This window comes from Manacus candei, unplaced genomic scaffold (genome assembly GCF_025592945.1).
Source record: "Manacus candei isolate 608988 ecotype Guabito, Panama unplaced genomic scaffold, ASM2559294v1 h1tg000034l, whole genome shotgun sequence".
Classification (NCBI taxonomy): Eukaryota; Metazoa; Chordata; class Aves; order Passeriformes; family Pipridae; genus Manacus; species Manacus candei.
The window spans coordinates 5,781,258-5,800,504 of NW_026138082.1; the positions used below are offsets into that span (position 1 = coordinate 5,781,258).

The following is a 19,247-nucleotide window of genomic DNA, read 5'->3' on the forward strand; positions in this document are numbered from 1 at the left end:
TTTGTATTTCTTTTTAGGCTCCATCTATGAGATGTTTGGAAATGAATGCTGCCTGTCAACAGGAGAAGTCATTAAAGTTATTGGCTTCAAAATTAACAAGCTCATAGCAAGTATCTGTGAGAATAATGAAGTCAGTCGGTTTTCAGCCAAAGTGGAATTACCACTAAATTTCCCCGGTATAGTATTTCATGCAAACATGTTTTTGAGGAATTATAGTCCTGAGTAATCACCTTTGTTCATTTTATTGATTTGCTGTCTTGATTGATATTTGAGGTTGCGACTGCTGAGTTGGACGCTGTCAAGGACACAGTTTTATCAGAAGATACAAGACACAATCAACTAATTTTTAAATTTCAACTCTTACAGTTCATTTTTAAACCTGAATAGAAATGATTAATATTATAATATTTGGTAGTAATGCTTTCTATACTTGGAGTCATTCAGTCTAAGAATTACAACAAACATTTTCTTTTCATTTACTTCCAACTTTGCTGAACTTCATCTGAGCTGAAATTTTCCTTGCTGTGTGCTCAAACTATAATTTATTTACCATTACTACATGTGTATTTTATTATTTTTGGATGCAATATTTTAAATACTTTGTTACATTCTGTTTTTATTTTAATTATTTATTTTAATTCCAATAGTCAAAGTGGCTGTTTCATGCCTGGAAACAGGATTAGAGGGAAATTATGTGTTTTTCTCCTTAAAAAATACTTTAACTCTTCTATAGATAAATCCAAATATAGTCGTATTTTGGAAGAAAGACTTGAAATTTGGCATGTGATACTGACTTGTTATTTGAAATATATTTTCCTCTGTCCATGATGACTTGTTAGGGAGAGCTGGCCAAGTACTGAACCCCGGGCACCTAGTTCATCACACATTATATTTATTAATTTTTGCATTCTGCTCTCATCTCAATTCCTCTACTATTAGGGCCCAGCAGTGTTAAAAAGGGAAATGAATGGAGTGCAGAGGGAGAAGTGATGGACTGTGAGTATCCCATGTGTGGGAAGTAGAGGAGACAAACTAGGTTGGGAAAATGATGGAAAAAGATTGGACCCCTCAGAGCAGAACAGAAGGATCAAGACTTGCCATGAAAAGATCAGGGACTGGAGACAGAGGTGCAGGTGATTTCAGCAGCAGAGGAATATCTCACCCACACACAAAAATATATAAGTAGGGAATTTCCTATACTGGGACTCTTGCAGGCAGCAGAGGTAATGGGAGCTGCTCGAAGAGAGGAGATGAGCAGGCTGGAAAACAGCATAAGGCCAGTGGGATATGGGAAGGAGTCTGTTTAGTTCTGGGAGAGAAGTTATGGGTCACCTGCAGGTAGGAAACACTGGGACACAGCAGACTTCAAGAGTCTGAGATCACACCCAGGACTCACTTTTGCCTTCAGTCTAGCTAATGAACTGAATGAGACTACAGTTTTGTAGAAAAAAAAATATGTAAACATTTAATTAACACTGTATTGTACTGCAAGCACATGGGAGGATAAGTTAATGCTGCGTGGGGAACATGATATGAATGTTTTCTGGTGTTTGAGTGCTTGACTTAATAACTTCATTGATGCTCTAATGTCTTGCTGAGCATGTGAGTGTGTGCATGCAAGGGTTTAGGTTATGACAGCGTCCAAACTGGTATGTGCTTTTTCTGCAGAGGGAGACAAGACATGCTTCTTGAAGCAAATAAAATGTAAAAGTGCATGGGAATGCAATGTTTTATCTGATTTCCATACAAAAATATCTTCTGCCATGACTTTATTTCAGATTTCTCTCTGAAATAGTTGTATATATATCGTATTTGCCCCTCAAGTAGATGTTCAATTTACTTTCATGTATTTCTTTCTCCGTGAATCAGAACCATTTATATGACCACTTATCAAAAGACTTTTTCTGGAATGCCATTTTCAAGCACTAGTAGGGCCCAAATGTAGGATCAAAGACATTTTAATTGTCTGTGGCTATCTAGAGGTATTGAAATATGACTCTCCTGTGAACTCTCAAGATACTTGGTATTTTTCTTGAAATCCAAGCTTCCTTACTATTATTAAAATTTCTCCTATCTCTAAAATATATATACCTATAGGAAGTCATATTCTAAATCCTAATTGGCAGATGGGGTCCAATCCTAAAATATCCAACACAACAGAGGGATAAAAGTAATCCTACATTTGTTGATGTCTGGTCTTTAGAACAGAATGACTTGTGATTTCATATGCTTGAACCTAGTGAATCAGGATTTGTTCGCATTCAAGTGATCATTTTTACAACTTGGCATTTGGATGTTGTTGCCCTATTGAGCACATTTTCAAATTTGATCTAATCATCACAATTTGCATGCATAGTTACGAACTCTTGCAACCAGTGTTCTAGAAAACTGTGTTATTTCACTGGAAAAATAGATTCAGAGTTCGTTTTGCTGAAATTTATCATCATTATACTCCACGTGACAGGTATTGCTGAATAGCAGCACTGAAGAGGTGTATAATGACACTTCTTATTAGCCCAACAGGGAGCACCTCTTTCCTGTTTCTCTCTGTATACGTACTCTTATACATTCAAGAGCTATTTGGTAAGATGTAAATCTGTCATTTCTCTAATTTAGTTCTTAGCTGAAGAATTATTCTGCTCTGCAGAGTCAAGATTTCCCCGTCTCTGCTTCTTCTTGACCTTCCTTTTCACTTTATTAGGTGCACATGCTAAATTCTAACTGAAACATTATACATGAAACATGGTTTTCCCCTATCTCCTGAACAAAGCACAGAACTGAATTACAGATGATCTTTTTCACACTGACATTGACTTAATTCAATAAAAATATCCACAGGTCTTTAGGAGGCTGACACTGTATTTACATTGTACGTGCAGTGCTCTCTTGCCAGTGTTGATGCAGAGAAATCTTTTGCTTTGATACAATTTTCCGATTCCTCTGTCATGAGTTTTCATTTGTATGCAATGGTGTCATGTATCCTTTAACCGTGTGCATGCTGGCATAAATAAACAATGCTCCTATTTAGGTTACTCTGAGGATAGCATCTCTGTGAGTGAAGAACTGTGCTCATTGGCTTTAAATGAGCCTTAATCTTTGTCTTTCTGAATGTATTTACAGCCTACAGAATTCCTTTTTTTCTGCTCTGGCAAATCAGATCCTTGATAAAGGCCTAATCTGCCCTTTGCGTTAGAGAAACCACTGCAACTGCAAGTTCACTAACTGTGTTACATTGTTTTATCCTCATTCTAATTTTTTCTTTTTCATGCCTCAGAGGGCCAGGCTATTCTTTCTGTGCTTATACACTGGGTAAAAAAAAAAAAAGAAGTCTGCTATTACTCTAGACGCTTCAACGGCTACATCTAACCACATTTCGAACTACAATTTTCACTGCTAGCAAATTAGCAGACAGGTAATTTGCAGAACATCTGAACTGTGTGCCAGCACAAACAATTACATTTCATTCTGTTGTATTCCTTCTTCTGCAAAAATATTTCTGGACTGACCTTGTTCTCATGTGGTCCCTGGTTGTTGGCCGCTGCTCGTTCCTATGTGGTTGGACAGATAACTGAGCACAACTGTCCCCTTTGAGTGCTCAGCCTCTGCGAGTCACAAGACAGAAGACTCGTCTGTGGCTGTGCAGCACATCTGTGGAAGAACAGGGATTAGGAACTAGGAGGCTCATCTGAACAAGAGATGATGTAGAACTGGCCTTTGGAATAGGATGGGGAGAGGAGAATGCTGGAGCAGAGGCGGTAGAGGGTGGGTGGTGGAGGTGAGGGAAAAGAGGGATAGCAATTAAGTCAGCTCCAGAGAAGTTAGGAACTGTGCTCTACCCAGTCTTTTGCATTACCTTGGGGAACAGAAACTGGCAGTCTGGGACAGATGATCTTTCTGCTCTTCTAGAAGATTACCTGCTGCTCTACTAGGAAAGCCTAAGTACTGGTTTTCTCAGTTTTCTGTGAGGAAAAGAGAGTAAAAAGGATAGTCCTTTCCTTCAGGACTCTAATTAAGACTGAAAATCAGAAGTCTAGAAGGCTACAGTGTGGTAAAAGTATCCTTCTGTCAAAACATGCTTTCCCATAGCACATTTAATCTTGTGATCCTCAGGCTATGTTTTGTCTCCCATACCGAAGAAAATAATTTTCTCAAATTCTCAAACTCGCTATCAATCTGTACATCAATTGGTAAAACTTCTCTTGAAAATGATGGTCTGATTAGGTTTGGGTCTTATTAATGTTGTAGCTAGGCTAACATTTCACCTACTGAAATTTCACTAGGTACAGAGGCTTCATGGAAAAGAACAGTTATATATTCCTGTAGTTATTGTACGTGTGTAGCCAAAACCATTGGGCATCAGTGCACTTTGATTGTAGGCCAGATTATGTTTAGAAAGTAGATCTGTAGGAGCAGTAATGCCAGATCTTGATAAACCAGATGGACTTTTTTCCAGGTTTGCTATTTCCATCTGGTTTACCCCTTAATAGTCCACCAAGATCTCTTAGGAAAGTCTAAGTGAATTTGATTTATTCATTTTATGATTTATGAAAAAATACAAAAATATTTTTGTTTGACCTCAAAATGTCCAAACTTTACTATCTCAAACTTACCATCTGTCTCCTCCTCCTGGAAATTTCCTTGTTATCTTAGGTTTGGAAAACATTTGGTTTTGCAAGTTGATTCATAATGATTTTAATAAGATTGTGAGTGGTTCCAGATAATACTGTTTGGGTTTCTTGTGGTTTTGTTTTGTTTATATATATAGAGAGAGAGAGAGAGAGTAGCAAAGAGAGCATTTATAAGAGGATACCATGGCAGATTATGAGAGTTAGATAGGAACCACAGTCACTTTCACCCAACATACCAAAAACACTTTATATATATTTACCTATTTTCTAGAGAGGGAGAAGCATATGGAACTTTGCATACTCAGAGCCACTCATAGGTGGCTATTAGGTGCCTCCACTTCAGGAATCTCATCAGTGCAAAGCTAAGTATGCAAGGCCACGTGGCTCTTTACTTGCCTAAACAAGCATTCTGTTACCAAAATTAAGAACACCAGTAGAACAGAAGGTGAAGATTTCTCTGCTCCCAGCCTTGACAAAATCAGTCTGCCTGGGCCCAAGAGGATAATCAGTTGTCTAGTTTTGTATGAAATTGGATAATTATGCTTCCTGTGAAACCTGCTTTCTAATTCAGGATGCTCATTGGTTTGCTGCTGAAATAGCTGGCTTACAAATAACTCTGTAGTCCCAGCAAAATTAGTAGAGCCTGAGACTACTGTCAGACCCATAGAGGAAAAGAATGTTCCTCTACCTGTACATTGCAAAATATTTTCAACTGGAAGTGTTTTTTAAGCACAATTTATGGAGGCATTTTAATGCAAATCTGGAGGTTTTGTGAGGGAAAATATGCGTGCTCCTGTATCACAGATGGGTAAGCATAGTTACTGCCTTTGGGACACATCATAACTACTTTGAATATATTTTTTAATTGAGAATATTTGCTTTCTCCCAGCACTTCCAGGAGATGATACCCATCTTGTGCTTGCAAAGCAAGAAACTGGAACACTGAGGGATACTGTCTTTTCCACAGTTTCAGTTTGTCATTGGTGCTTCCCACACTGTGCTCCTTTCTAAATGCTGATGAACCTGTTTGTGTTCATCTGCACTGACAACTTTAGTAGTGATTAGGACTGGGGTGGACGGCTTCCTTGCTAATAATTGTGTTAAAAATGGCTATGAGAAATATTACAACTACCAGTGGGAAAGAAAAGTGTGTTGCAGTTGTACTTTGTATTTGTGCAGCTACATTCATGGATGTGGCTTCCTTGCAGCCCAGGAAAAAGCCTGGAGTTTTTCCTGCAGTGCTGCAGTAAGGACATATATGTATGTATGTCCTTGGGGAACAGGACATACAGAGGATGTATGTACACAGGGGTACTAATTTTACACAGGAAAAACTGGCTTTCATACAGACAACTGTGAAGGCACAGAACTGCAGAAAGCAGTGACATAGGCACAGTTAGTGACTATTTCTGCAGAAGATCAAATAGACTATTACTCTTCAGGCTGCTAACAGGCCCTCAGAGCTGCTAGTTCCCACAGTTACTAGTGGCCTCATGGGACACCCAGAACCAAACATGCCCAATCGGGTGATAAATTCAGTTAAAAGCAACTCAACAGACAGAATCTTAATAACATCTCCTTTAACAAGAACGGTGCCAGAATTATGAAGTGAAAGTAGTGGGTTTTGTTCCAGTAAAACCAGAATCACATTTATTTTGTAGCCAAAATAAAACCAAAACAACCAAAACCAAAACAAACAAAACAAACAAACAAACAAACACAAAAACAAAACAAAACAAAAACAAAAACAAAAAACAAAACAAACAACAACAACAAAAAAAAAAAAAACAAAAAAAAAAGGAAAGTCTGTTGTGTTGGAGGTAATGGTTTGATATTCTTTTTAAGGAATACAATCTTTGGGAGAACCTGCTTCCATGCAGGCCCCTCAGTTGTGTTGGTTGTGGTCAGTAGTAAGGGAAGAGGTGTGGGAGGAAATAAGCAAATTGCTTATTTTTAACCAAAGCAATCCCCTAATCTAATTTTTTAAACAATCCCACAGTCAGGGAAGGTGTAAAGAAGGGAGTGAGTTTTTTCCCAAGATCTTGCAGTAACTGTGTGTTTTGCAGCATCCCACCTTGCTGAGATTTCAGTATTTGCTGGGACATCTTGCACTTTTCTCACATTCTGGTTCCCACAAGAAGGGAGTCATGGCTAGTGTGAACCCAGTTCCCACACTAAGTGGCTGCAGGCAGTTGGATTTAAAACCTTATAGACATGGCTTAAAATAACTACTCTTGAGATTTGGAGCTGCTGTGAAAGAGTCTCTGGTGGTACCAACCAGGACTCCTTGATTCCTCATCCCGTACTTCCTCCTTAACAGCCAAAGTAAAGTACCCTCTGTGTAGTCCAGAGGAGCAGAAGTGTGGAGCAGTGGGTTAATAGGATTTTTGCTAGTTGGCTTTGGGAGATAAAAGGGAGAAAAGGTGCAGTATCTCCAAGGGAGCTTGGCTTCTTTATCACTGTACCTGTAGCTGTTGGTTAAGTTGTGGTCAGCAAACTTGGCCTAACAATAACCTCTATGCTCAGTCGTATTCACTCAGAAGCGAGTCTGTCTCAGGAAGCTGCACTATAATTCCATGAGGCAGCATTCACAATGCTGCCACACCTTGTGAAGAAGACAGCTGAATCACACAGTTCAGCTAAGCCCTGCATTTTAGTCTTCTAAACCCTCCAGTTCATCTTCCTTCATGAAAACACTCACACAAATATAGAAATGTACACATTTTTCTTGCAATGCAAACTCCTAATGAGACAGCTCCAAGGGGCGTGATTAACATGAAATAATAATGTCCCTAGGGGATAGGGAAGCTCAGATATGACTTCTGCTTTGCAGAACTTCAACATTTTAATTGCGTTGTGATGGTTGGAGTGCTGCAACACTCAGCCTTTGAATTAATCCAGCTGGTGCACTGAGCTATCAGATATGCTAAAATCTGTTTGCTTTTTCTTATCTGTAGGTGCTACTTTTTCATTTGTGTTGTATCTTTAAGCATACTTTGTCTAGGAATCCCCCGTCTGTGTGTGGAAGGTAATATAGTACTGATGTTTAGGCAGAAACTTATCCTGCATTCACTGATCACTTTAATGTTGCTCTTCCTTGTACCATATCTGCATTTAGCTCTTAAAGGTTGGCTTTCTGAGAAGACAAATAAAAATTTAAGATAATTTTTCTTTATTCTGTGGCAAAGAAAAAATTAACTGTGGGCAGAAAAATGTTGGATGTCAGAAATTAGATGCAGAGTAGAAAGGGTTAATGCCAGCTGCCTGTACCTTGTACCATGCAACCGATATTATCTTTGTAGAGTCAGATTTCTAGCAACTGAACTGTCATCTATGAATTGTCTGATGTGCTTTGCTCCCCATTTTTATTATGCTCACAGTCTAAAATTTGGCGTGACTTGCTTTGTATATTTCCCTTTTTATAATGCAAGTTTTCTGCTCTTAGGTCTTTATAAGGTTGTGGCAGATAAAACTCCATATGTCAGCATTGAAGAAATCACTAGAAAAGTCTCTATTGGGCCAACAAGATTTGGCCATCCGTGTTTCTACAGCCCTGAGGATATAAAACTGGCAAACTTCACAATCAAACATGGTGAGCAGATCACCTTCAACTCGGTGGAAGACGTCAGTGGAACAATGGCTGTGAACTGTGTCTTGGTCAGAAATAACCAGATTCATTCCTTTACTTTGCCTCTTTCGCAAGAAGGAAAATTCTATGAGTGCGAAGATGACCAGATATACACCCTAAAAGAAATTGCAGAATGGAAAATCCCTAAGTGCAGAAAACGGATTGTCAAACTTTCCAATACTTTACATACGTGGGATTCCTCTAATCCACTTCCTGAGAATTTTGATGGCTGCTTGATTCTCATGCCTGTCTATGAAGTGCAGGCAGTAATGAAATGTAAGTAGGAATCAAAATCATGTTCTGTTGAACTTGGTATAGCACAGTACCCTTAAATACACAACATTTGCTTAAAATAGCCAGGAAAGATTCAGTTTATCAGAAATTCCTGATCCATATTTGACACCGATGATAGTTTCAAGATGAAGAAAGTTAAAAATAATATTACCTTTATTATTCCTTTATCATCTGTTAATTCAGATTGTTACCTTGAATTTTTTTCTGTTATCATTTTACTGATCACTACAATTAAATCCTCACTGCAAATAAAATATATCACATGGTGAAAAGGTGGAGCTTAGGAATTCTGTTCGGTTGTCCGATTCTCTTTCTTTGCATCTCAGGCTTTGGCCATGGAGAAGCCAAATAAACATTTATGGCTATGGCTAAGGAGGTAGAAAAAGAATATAGACATATATGTTGCAATACACTTAATCACCATTTATTTTTCAGAATGAGGATGCCACAGAAAAAAAAATCATATTACTTTACTTTATTGTGGAAACAAATATCAAAAGAATATAAACAGAAGAAACTCATGGACAATTTCTGAAACCTCTAGGTTTGAGGAAACAGAAAGATTACAAACCCAATATATTTAAAAGCTGTAATTTGTGTTATGAGTTTTTATTTAAAAAACCCAAAAATATCCATGGCACATTAACACTGTTCTAGTTGTTCCACTAAAACATTGAAACAGCTGAGTTCTAATTGCAGGATAGTAGCTTAGCTTTTGGAAGGGTTTTGCTGCCTGTTGTATTTACTAGAACCAAACTAGTGAGCTGCGTAGAAATTAAATCCTAACAGAAATATGTCATTCGTGAGGATATTAAGTAGGAAATCTTTTCATAATTGAGCTTTCTCTGTTAAATGATGTAAGAAAATGGATAAAAGAAAAAGAAATAAAAGTGGGCAGAGACTGTTAACACACTATACTGTAGTTGTTATATGCTTATCATACAATATGTGCTTGCTATGTGATTTTTAATGTGTGAGTTTGGAAAACATACTTCACAAGATAAAGTACTCCATTTGCTATAACTCCAGCTAGATTCAGGAATCTAGCTCATCTCCTGAAGCTGCATTCACTTAGGTATGTTTCTATACCCATTTAAATATTTGTGCAGAATCAATAGGAATTTAATGTCCCTAAAAACTTTCAGAAGATGCAGAATGTTTGGTATTCACTTGTCTTCCAACGAGTTATTCCAGTGAGAGTTGTATTTGTTGTTTTTATTTTATATTTCGTAGTGTTCTCAACCTTTAAGAAGAATGAAATGTGTCCTAAATAACTGTTTAATACAAACTTGAAGAGTAGGCTTCATGGTACATGATTAACTACTTTCTTGTGGACCATGAAAAATGGATTTTCACCATTTTTAGAAGAACTATAAATAGACACAAGATAAAGTATGAGAAACACTATCCACTGTTCAATAAAAAGGATTCCTGATAAGAGAGATAACTGATTACATTTTCACAGGCTGTGAGCAGGAATCCTCTATACTTCTCATCCTTAATAATGAACAAGTTATGTGTGGGGAACTCCCCAAATGCTCCTAGAAAACTTTCATTTTCACTAGCCGTTTCTCCTTGGTTATCTTTCTCTTGAAGTGCTTAGGATGTTTGTCACCTGAAGGTGTCAAAAGCAAAGTTGGAACAAACAGGTCCTGAATCACTGCCACAGAACTCTCTCATATAAAATACACTTTATACCAACTTTGCAGTATAAAATATCAGTATGTCCTGCTACAAGGAAATGTGAACCCAGGATATACTATCCATGTGTGTAGGTCTATGCAGAATAAGTATTATTGAAGAAAGTAATTAAATATTATTTGCTTGTTAAATTTTACTGCCCTGGTCAGAGATCTGTGGTGTCACTGATTTGGAGCCAAATTCTTAAACAAGCCTTAATTTCATAGTCAGCTTTATGCTTGGAAGTTTTGCATTAAAAATTTTGCAAGTTCAATTGTGATAAAAGTGCTGTTGTTCCCTGACAGATGGTTAAATTCAATGGCTCAGTTCTGGTAGTGAATAAAACCAGATGATGCAGACAAGGATTTCCACAGAGGAGCATTATAGTAAAATGTCCTAATTCGTAAACAATAACCTTAGACTTTGTTACAGAAAGGTTTTGCCTTCTTTTTTTTTTTTTGTGATATTATTTCCTAGTAATTACAGATGTTTTTATTAGTCTTATAAATATCAAAACACCTTATTTCTCCCAGACTGGCCATGGCAACAACATGTGCTAAAGGATTCAAATGTGCTTATTTATTAAGCATGTTTTCCCACTCACTTCTTTATAGAAACCATAAGTTACTATGAAATTAAAGAATAGAAATAGTACCCAAGAAAGATATCTTTGATAAGATAAACAACTGATTAAATTTGGAGGTGCTGTGGGTAAAATAGTGAACTAGATATTTTTCCCATTCCTCTTCCTTAAGCTTTTCTTTCACTCATATACCTTATTCTCTCTCTTCCTTTGGGTGGTCTTATGCATATCTGATAACCATATATCTCAAATTACAACGGTTAGACTTTTCTGGCCTTACTCATGGTGCATGTTTACACATGGGGCAGCACATCTCAGGGAAGGTACTTTTAGTATCTGGCCAACAGGATATGTATTTTATTCCAATGTCAGTTTGAAAACAAACCCTGAAGTATTTATTTTCTTTTCCTTTGCAGTTCGAAAGGATATAGTTCATATCCTCTCAGATCTAGATGTTGAGGTCAAGGATATTACAGACTGTTATGATATTAGCTCCTTCCTTCAGCCACTGTCTTTGGAAGATGTATTTGAGAGAACAAGCATGGAGTTTCCTATGGTTGCTGAGATAATGGAAGGGCCTTCAGGAAGCCAAAACCCTTATAATTTATTGTCTACAGGGAAAGAGATTATCATCTACAAAAAGTACCAGGCAGCAAGAGTCCTAGCGTCTGAGATCAGAAGTGATTCTCCCAAAAGACATTTTTTAATCCCTATGAGCTACAAAGGAAAGTTCAAGAGAAGACCTCGTGAGCTTCCAACTGCCTATGACTTAGAGATAGCAAGAAGTGAAAAGGAACAGCTTCATGTTGTAGCAACTAAAGCCTTTGCTTCCCCTCATAGAGAGTTTTTTTCTGTTTCGGTTGGAGATCAATTTCTAGTTCAGCAGTGCCAGACTAGTGAAATTCTTTACGAGGGAAGAAAGAAACTTGTAGATGTTTTAGCTTGTGAGCAAATACTAAGTGATACGTATAAAAAAGTACTCCTCCCTATGTACATGGAAGGCAGCTTTGTGGAAGTGATTCATGACAAGAAACGGTACCACCTTTCTGAGATTTGCAAAGAATTCCGTTTGCCTTTTAATGTCAAAGTGTCCATGAGAGACCTTTCCATTGAGGAAGATGTCTTGGCTGCAGTGCCTGGTCTGCAGTTTGAAGAGGAAATCACAGACTCTTACTTGCTGATCAGTAGTGCCACCAATCCAGTGGAGAGCTGGGAGATTCCCGTATATCGCTTAAACATGTTGGTCCATTTGCTCAGCAAAGATGTCCAGGTAGTTGTACCCCCTGTGACTAAGACAACAGTGGAAGAGATCAGTGAAGAGCAATACTATATGGTGCGAAGACATGAAAACCAAACCCTCCATCCACCACCTAGGCCTCCCAAAAAGCCAACAACACTTGCCCCCAAACTTGCTTTTGCAGTAACTAAGCAAGATGTGTCTGATGTACTACAGGCTCCAAAGGTAAGGTATCACAACTTGTCTTTGAATGTCTTATAATCACAGGTCATGTTCTGTGGGTTTCAAGTCTTCATTTCTCTGTTGAATCCTTACAGCATGCACACAGATGTCTCTCAGCTCCCAGTAACAGGCAAATTAGCCATTATAGACAAGAATGGCTAAAATCTCCAGTGTGTGTTAATTGATCCATGAAAAACAACAGAACCATGCCAGCTCACAGCAGAAATCTTGGCTGTATAGTTTTGCATGGATAATCCTTTACTGCACCACTGTAGAACTGAAGGGAGAGACTTGAAGTGCCTGTATTTAAATCTTTATTAAGGGGAAGCATATGTTTTCATGATGTAAAGATAATTTTGCTCAGCTGGAAATGGCAGAATTAAGTTCAAGTTCCCATAAGGACAGGTCGTATAGAAATTTTTGAATTCATTGTTTGCACTTACCTAAGTGGCAAATAAGTTTGGGAAAGGAAAAAAAAAGGCAGTCGTTTTAGAAGCACTTGATGTTAAGAAAGAAGTGTCCCTTCTAGGACAATTTTATTCATGTTTAACCTAAGGGAACACATTGTGTTTTGGATTTGTCACTTAATCAGGGTTGACAACATCAATCTTTTGGCTATTGCACAGCAGTGCACCCGCAGCATCAAGGCCTATTTCCTGGGCTTCCCCCAGAAAGTTGACTGGGGTTGGACAAGAGGTTGGGAGGGGACACAGATGGGACAGCTGACCCCAGTGACCAAAGGGATATTCCATGGCATATAATGCTATGCTCAGAAATAAAAACTGAGGGGGTGATTGGTCTAGGAAGTTAGCCTAACTCAGAGACTGGCCAGACATCAGTCTGCTTGTGGGAGGTGGTGAGTGACTGCCTTTGCATCACTGTTTTTGTGGGGTTTTTTCCTCTTTCCTTAATTTATTAAAGTCTTTATCTCAACCCACGAGTTTTCTTGCTTTTGCTCTTAGTCTTCTCTCTCCTGATGAGATCATCATCCTGATGTCATGGTGGAGTGAGCAAGCATGTGGATGAATGCTTGGCTGCTGGCTGGGGTTAACCCACCACAATTTTCTTGCTTGTATTGAAAGAATCAAAGGCTGGTTGATGGGCTTTAATGAGAGACACTGTCTAGGAGGTATTTAACTTAGATTGCAGTTGACCTCATGTGCAAATAAAAATTCCCTACAGGGGAAGAGGGAAAAACTTTCAGGTCTCTGGGTTGTGTTTGTGCTACTCTTTAAATGCAATGTAACTCATGTAGTTATATTTTGAGGGGTTCATAGAAAGTGGGTTTTTTTTTGTTGCTATCAAACTAAAGTCCAGTTGGAGTCCCTCTGAAAGGGCAGCATTTGTGAGTACCTCTCTGTGCTGGAGGTTTTCCTCCCCTCATGCCAATTCCAAGACTACATGCAAGTCCAAAGCTCCACATAGATCCTGGAAGATGGTTACAACACACCACAGGAGATGTGAATGGATAAGGGGGTCCCTCAGATAAGGGTAATACAATAAAAAGGTATATCATTTTCTCCCATCTTTTGTGCAGAAACTTCATTTCTATTAATTTGTTCAATGAACATTGCAGCAGCTTAAATAAGCCATCCTGTTAGGCGAGGCAGGATACATGAGAAACTGGTCTCTGAGCTAATAGGCAAGCAATCAACCTGGTACTGTTCTGGGGTACAGAACTGGGGAAAAATTCCCTGAAGTTGTGTTTCTGGTACCCTTGTCAGGAGAACTTAGACCTCCTGCAGTTAGTGATGGCTGTGTGTGGAGCAAAGCAGGGGGATGCTGCTTCCAGATCAGGTTCATGCAGAAGATGATATTTTCCTGAAGTGAGGAGAGAGCAAAATGAGCAGGAGATAGATGAGCTGAGGTTCCTTCGCATATGAGGTTCCTCCTCGTGCATTCATGAGGGAGAGCAACCTTAGACTGCAGCTGTCCAGATGAAGGAGATAATTCAAACACTGTTTCAGAAGATCTTTTTTTTTTGTCACATATTTGTTATAAATAAATAATAAAGTACAATCAGAATGCTTAGATTATGCAGATTTGCAAATCTCCTTCCCTGGGAAAGTGAAACAAGTAGAGATCCCTCGTTCATTAGATTAAACATCCTGAGCTGTAACATATTGCGTTTAAAGTCACACGGAATGCATTACCTTTTCTATCCCAAGCACCATGAGTCCTCTGAGAGGACGTGGATGGTAGCAGCTTGGCTCTGCCTTGGCCCCTCTGCAGCATTAGGGGAGACTACATTTTCTTTTACATGCATCAGGAATGTCTGAAGTTGGAAATTGTGCCAAACTGATAAACAGCCCTCTTTGCATATTTGTGACTATGCATAGGCTTATTTACATAAATAACAGATGAGCATCCTAACGAGCTGAACTTAAGCCTGACAAGGTGGCAGCCTGGAATAAGCTTTAGTGCTGCATGAGTTGTCGTGCTCCTCCTGCAGGTAGCTCTCTGCCTGGTGCTTGGGGAGCTCTGGCTGCTTGCTGGAGGGTAGTAAATGGCTTCCTTGCCCACCAGTTGGGAAGCTCTGCTTGGCTTGGAGCTCCAGGATTTAATGCTGCTGCTGCATGAGTCCTCAGAGGACTAAGATCTGTCTGTTTTATGCCAATACCTGAGGATAATCTGCAAGAGTGGGTCACCTTTAGCTACAGCTTGTGCTCTGGTTGCCTCTTAGCTCAGAGCAAGGCCATGAGGGCAGAGAGGCTCCAGCTGTCTCTTCCTGCTGTTCTCTGACCTTGGTAGGGGAACCCTAGGGCCAGGAGCAGGACTGTATGCTTCACTGTGTACTTTTGGTCATGTTAGTCACTGAATTGTACGAGACTAGCAGCCAACACAGACTGGAACCTCAGATGAGTGTAAGAACTGCCTGCACTTGTGTGCAAGGTGCAGTGCTGCAGAGAAATGGATGTTTGCACAGTTCAGCAAAGTCCAGAGATAACACATGAATTCTCAGACATAATATAGCTACATTAACCAAGCACTTTGCTGAGTTTTTTCACAGTGGTAATTAAGTTGGCTCAGGTCCTGCTGATACAGCTTTCCCTTTCAAAGCCTGGGGATCTCTCTTCTCCCCTCCACAGTACATCATAGACTTTCCTTTTCTCTCTCATACGAACATTGTTTGAGTAAGAAACATACAGATCACATATGTTTGCAATTTTGTATTACTTGCTAATCGAATAAACAAACCACAAGCAAATATGTGTAAACTAAACAAATGAAACAAAACAGCTCGTACTGAATGATGAAATTAATCTGATCTCATATAGCAGATATCAATTTAATATGGATAGAAGATAGAAGACATTTATCCAATAACCAATATCACCTCTACCTACAAGCAGCCCCAACTGAGGACAAGGATGATAAAGCAACTTGTACCCTTTGTCTTATTGTAAAATATGGGATACAAGCAGTCATTCACCAGAAATCCACATTTTCCTTGCTGGAATAAAGTTCACAAGGGGATCTAACTGACATGTTGAATTAAATGGTTTAAGTCATTCAGTTCCAAATTTGTGAGCTTATCTAGAAAGTGAGAATGATCAAACAAAACCCTAGAAGTTAATGCTACTGATTTGAGAATGGAGCATCTCACTTTCTTGCCAAATTGGTCCTAGAGAGAAGTTCCTTGGAGAGGAACCAGTCAGGGCCTCACTTTCTTGAAATGAAAATTCGTTTAAAGGGAACAAGACAGATGTGTCTGTTCTGTCTCCACAGTTACAACCACCACTATGAATATAACAAAACCAAGTTTTCACTTAGTAACTCCATTGAAAATTGTTTTTTAAATTTCCTTTTTACCTGCTACGTGTTTTCCTCCCATTCAAGCAGCAAAAGTTTTCTGGCTTTCTCTTTGCCTATTAGTTGAAGCTGTAAATATCCTACAGATTTAAGAAGGTGCTAATATATACCCCTCAATGGTTTTGTATTAAATTGAAACAAAGAAGAGCCCACACCAAATTTTGATAAATGCAATCTTAATGCATGAAAAGCCACAGTTTAGTCCTAGTACTTCTAGTACCCTGAGTGCACTAAGTGCACTACTTAAGGGACAAAAAAAGGCACTATTTCACTCCTGATAAAGAGAGGTTAGCTCCATCCAATGTTATTTTCAATGGTATGTTTAGTCATGTATCTAACCTGAGCAACAATAGAATCAGTAAAATACTCAGCAGTTGGATTGTTCCTAAATACCTTTATAAATGTGGTACTGGAAAAGTCAGTTTCAGGCAGCAATCTGCTCGTCTCTGGCAGGAGAGAATTCTAGCCAGGGAAACTGGATTTTAATAAAATAGGAGTATCAGGGCATGATAGTTAATCGTCATTTTGTGCTAGGGTCCATTATCCTTCCAAAAGTCATTACAGTGTTATGATATCAGGAACTTTCTTGCTTTCTTGCTTTTTATTTCAAAATTAAAATGAAAGAAAAATTATCACTTCCATCTGGCTTTGCAATTCTACAAACTGAACTATCAAAATCTGCCATTAACATATTTATCGCATCTGTCTTCACAGCAAAATGAAGACTTATCTGGAATTAAGTTGATAAGACATAAGCTGCATTTCTCAGCAAATGAGTTTTCCTGCAGTGTTTCCTTTCCTTCCTCGTAACTATTTCTTTTCTGCTTCCAGAACATTTTTGACGTTTTTGGGGTAGATTTAACACAAATTTTTATGGAGTAGATTTAACACAAATATTTCTGCTGTGTAACAAGAAACTAACCTTCCTAAACAAATGCATGTTTGAAAATGCACACTGGACAGCCAGGAAGAAATAGGTAACAACAGACTTTAGGAATTAACAATCTTTTGGCTCTGGAAATGAAGAAGAATGTGGTTCATTAGCAGATGCAGAAATGTGCATATGGAAACATAAGGAGGGTTTTTCTCTGACACTGTGGCTGCTGAGGCAGCAGCTGTGGTCCCTCTTCCTCTCTTTTTCTCTGTCCACACTTAAGAGGAGGTTTCCCTCTCCCTGGAATCTCACCTTCCACTCTCTCTCCTTCCCCACATTCGATGCATTGCTTCTCCTTGTCACTTTCTAGTACCTTTGTAAGTCCCTAATAAGGAGCATGTGAAGTTTGGAAGCACAGCCCTAGAGACTGAGGGCCACCCCATGCTGTCACTGTGGTCAAGTTCCTAAAGCCTCTCAAAATTCCATCCCCACAGCAGCTTCACCTGGTGAATCAGGCCCCAGATCCCTCAAAGTCCTTGTGCTGCAGTTTCTCACTTCTCTGAGGACCATGTCAACACTGTGCCATGTGTTCCTTTTCCTCTTAACACCCATCCTGTGCCACATGTCTGATTTCCCCCAGACCCATGTACCTTAACCCCCCCTGTACTACAGTTTTCATGTAACCTTTCACTCCCCCTAACTTACATGACATTGGTTGTCCAGTCCACTTTACTGCTTTTCAACAGGCTTACCTTTTCCTGTTTCTTGTTTCTTCCCAACACATCTCCACTGCTTTCTCTTCTCTCATGCAGTGAGCTGAAGTCAAGGTCACAGGCATAATGGAGAAGGGGTTGCAGGGATATCGCAAGTTACACACAGGCTTTTGTTGCGTTCCCCAGCAGCACGTATTCCAAACCTCACCAGAGCATCAGTCTCCAGCTAGGTTCTTAGGAGCAAAACTGGAGCAGGATGTAGGTGCTGACAAGTGTCAAGCAATTTAGTTCTCTTGTTGGTTGGACAGTCCAATCTGAAGGATTTTGCATTGGTGCTCTGTTGCAGAGATACTTATAGCTATGTTCAGACCCTGGGGGTCCATGACAATTTTCTGGAAAGCCTATATGGATCCTGATACCATGCTGGGCTGAAGTCTACATGTGCACCATCCCACTTCATGTCCTGGGTTTTTCTGCAGAAGAAACCAAGCAACGCTGTCTGTAGAAGCATTCTAATCTGGATGGTGAGGGACCAGGACTGCTGAGTACCCTATGGACTCTGTATGAACCAACAGGAAGGAGTTAGAAGAGCAGTAAACTCTAAATCCCTAGCTAATAAATGACTGGAGTTTTCCTGATATTTTCAGTATGGAGACCAGGCATTAAGACCTCCTTCTTTTTTAAACAATAATAAAAGCTTAACATTTTTACAGAGAATCATCACGTCTGTAGGCACTTGCTGTGGCATGATGTGTCTCAAAAACTAAATACAGTAGGGAAGATAGCAATGTGCCTGCTAGAAGGACAGGTAGTACATAATTGCCTGGATAAACAGCAAGGCAATCTGAGGTGTGTCATTGCAGAAAGGCATTACTGCTACAGGAAATGCTGATATAGTACATGAAATTAAGGAAGGTACAGATGAACATTTGGATATGCTGATGGATGAAAGTGCCAACTGGTTAAAAGCAAATTGCTTAATTTAGAGCTAAAAATTAATTACTTTGAGAACAAAGAGAAAAGAAATAAAAAAAATAAAGAAGATGCCCAGAAGAAATAAAAAATTGAACCACATGAAAATATGGAACCTTTGATAAGAAGGAAAATCCTGCAAAGAGTGTGTGAGCCAAAAGCCATTGATGTCAGTAAGATGAGAATTGGCTGGCACATTTTTTTTCTTGCCTCACAGAAAGTATATAACATAATAAAGCACATAACAAAATCATAAAATTATGTATAATTATAAAGCAGGAAAAAAAAGTAAATCCAAAATTTAAGGATGCACTACAGCAGAATAACTCTTCAAAATAGAAAATAGAATTTTTTTTTTCAACTGGGGTTCCAAGAAGCCTGACTTCCCAGAAGACTGTTCTGCAGGCTGCATCCTACTGTTTGCCCTCCTCACAGCAAGAAGATTGGAAAATTAAGTTCATGGGTAGCCAGCACTACCTCTTATGGCCTGTATTTTGGTCTGTTTGGAAGTCACCAAAGAGCTTTTCAATTTACAATGACCAGAGATAAACTACACCACAGTGAATTTCCAGCAGGAAGAACAGTCCCCATACTCCTCAAAAG

At 39.0% G+C, this 19,247-nt stretch overlaps 1 protein-coding gene across 1 annotated transcript in view; it reads left to right on the plus strand.

Annotated features, from left to right (window-relative positions):
* THEMIS (thymocyte selection associated) overlaps positions 1 to 19,247 on the plus strand; it is a 72,792-nt gene that overhangs the window by 16,419 nt on the left and 37,126 nt on the right. Inside the window, exons 2-4 of the mRNA XM_051792157.1 lie at positions 18 to 176; positions 8,074 to 8,532; positions 11,230 to 12,275. Coding sequence (XP_051648117.1) covers positions 18 to 176; positions 8,074 to 8,532; positions 11,230 to 12,275 — 1,664 coding nt within the window. The remainder of the gene's footprint in view (positions 1 to 17; positions 177 to 8,073; positions 8,533 to 11,229; positions 12,276 to 19,247) is intronic.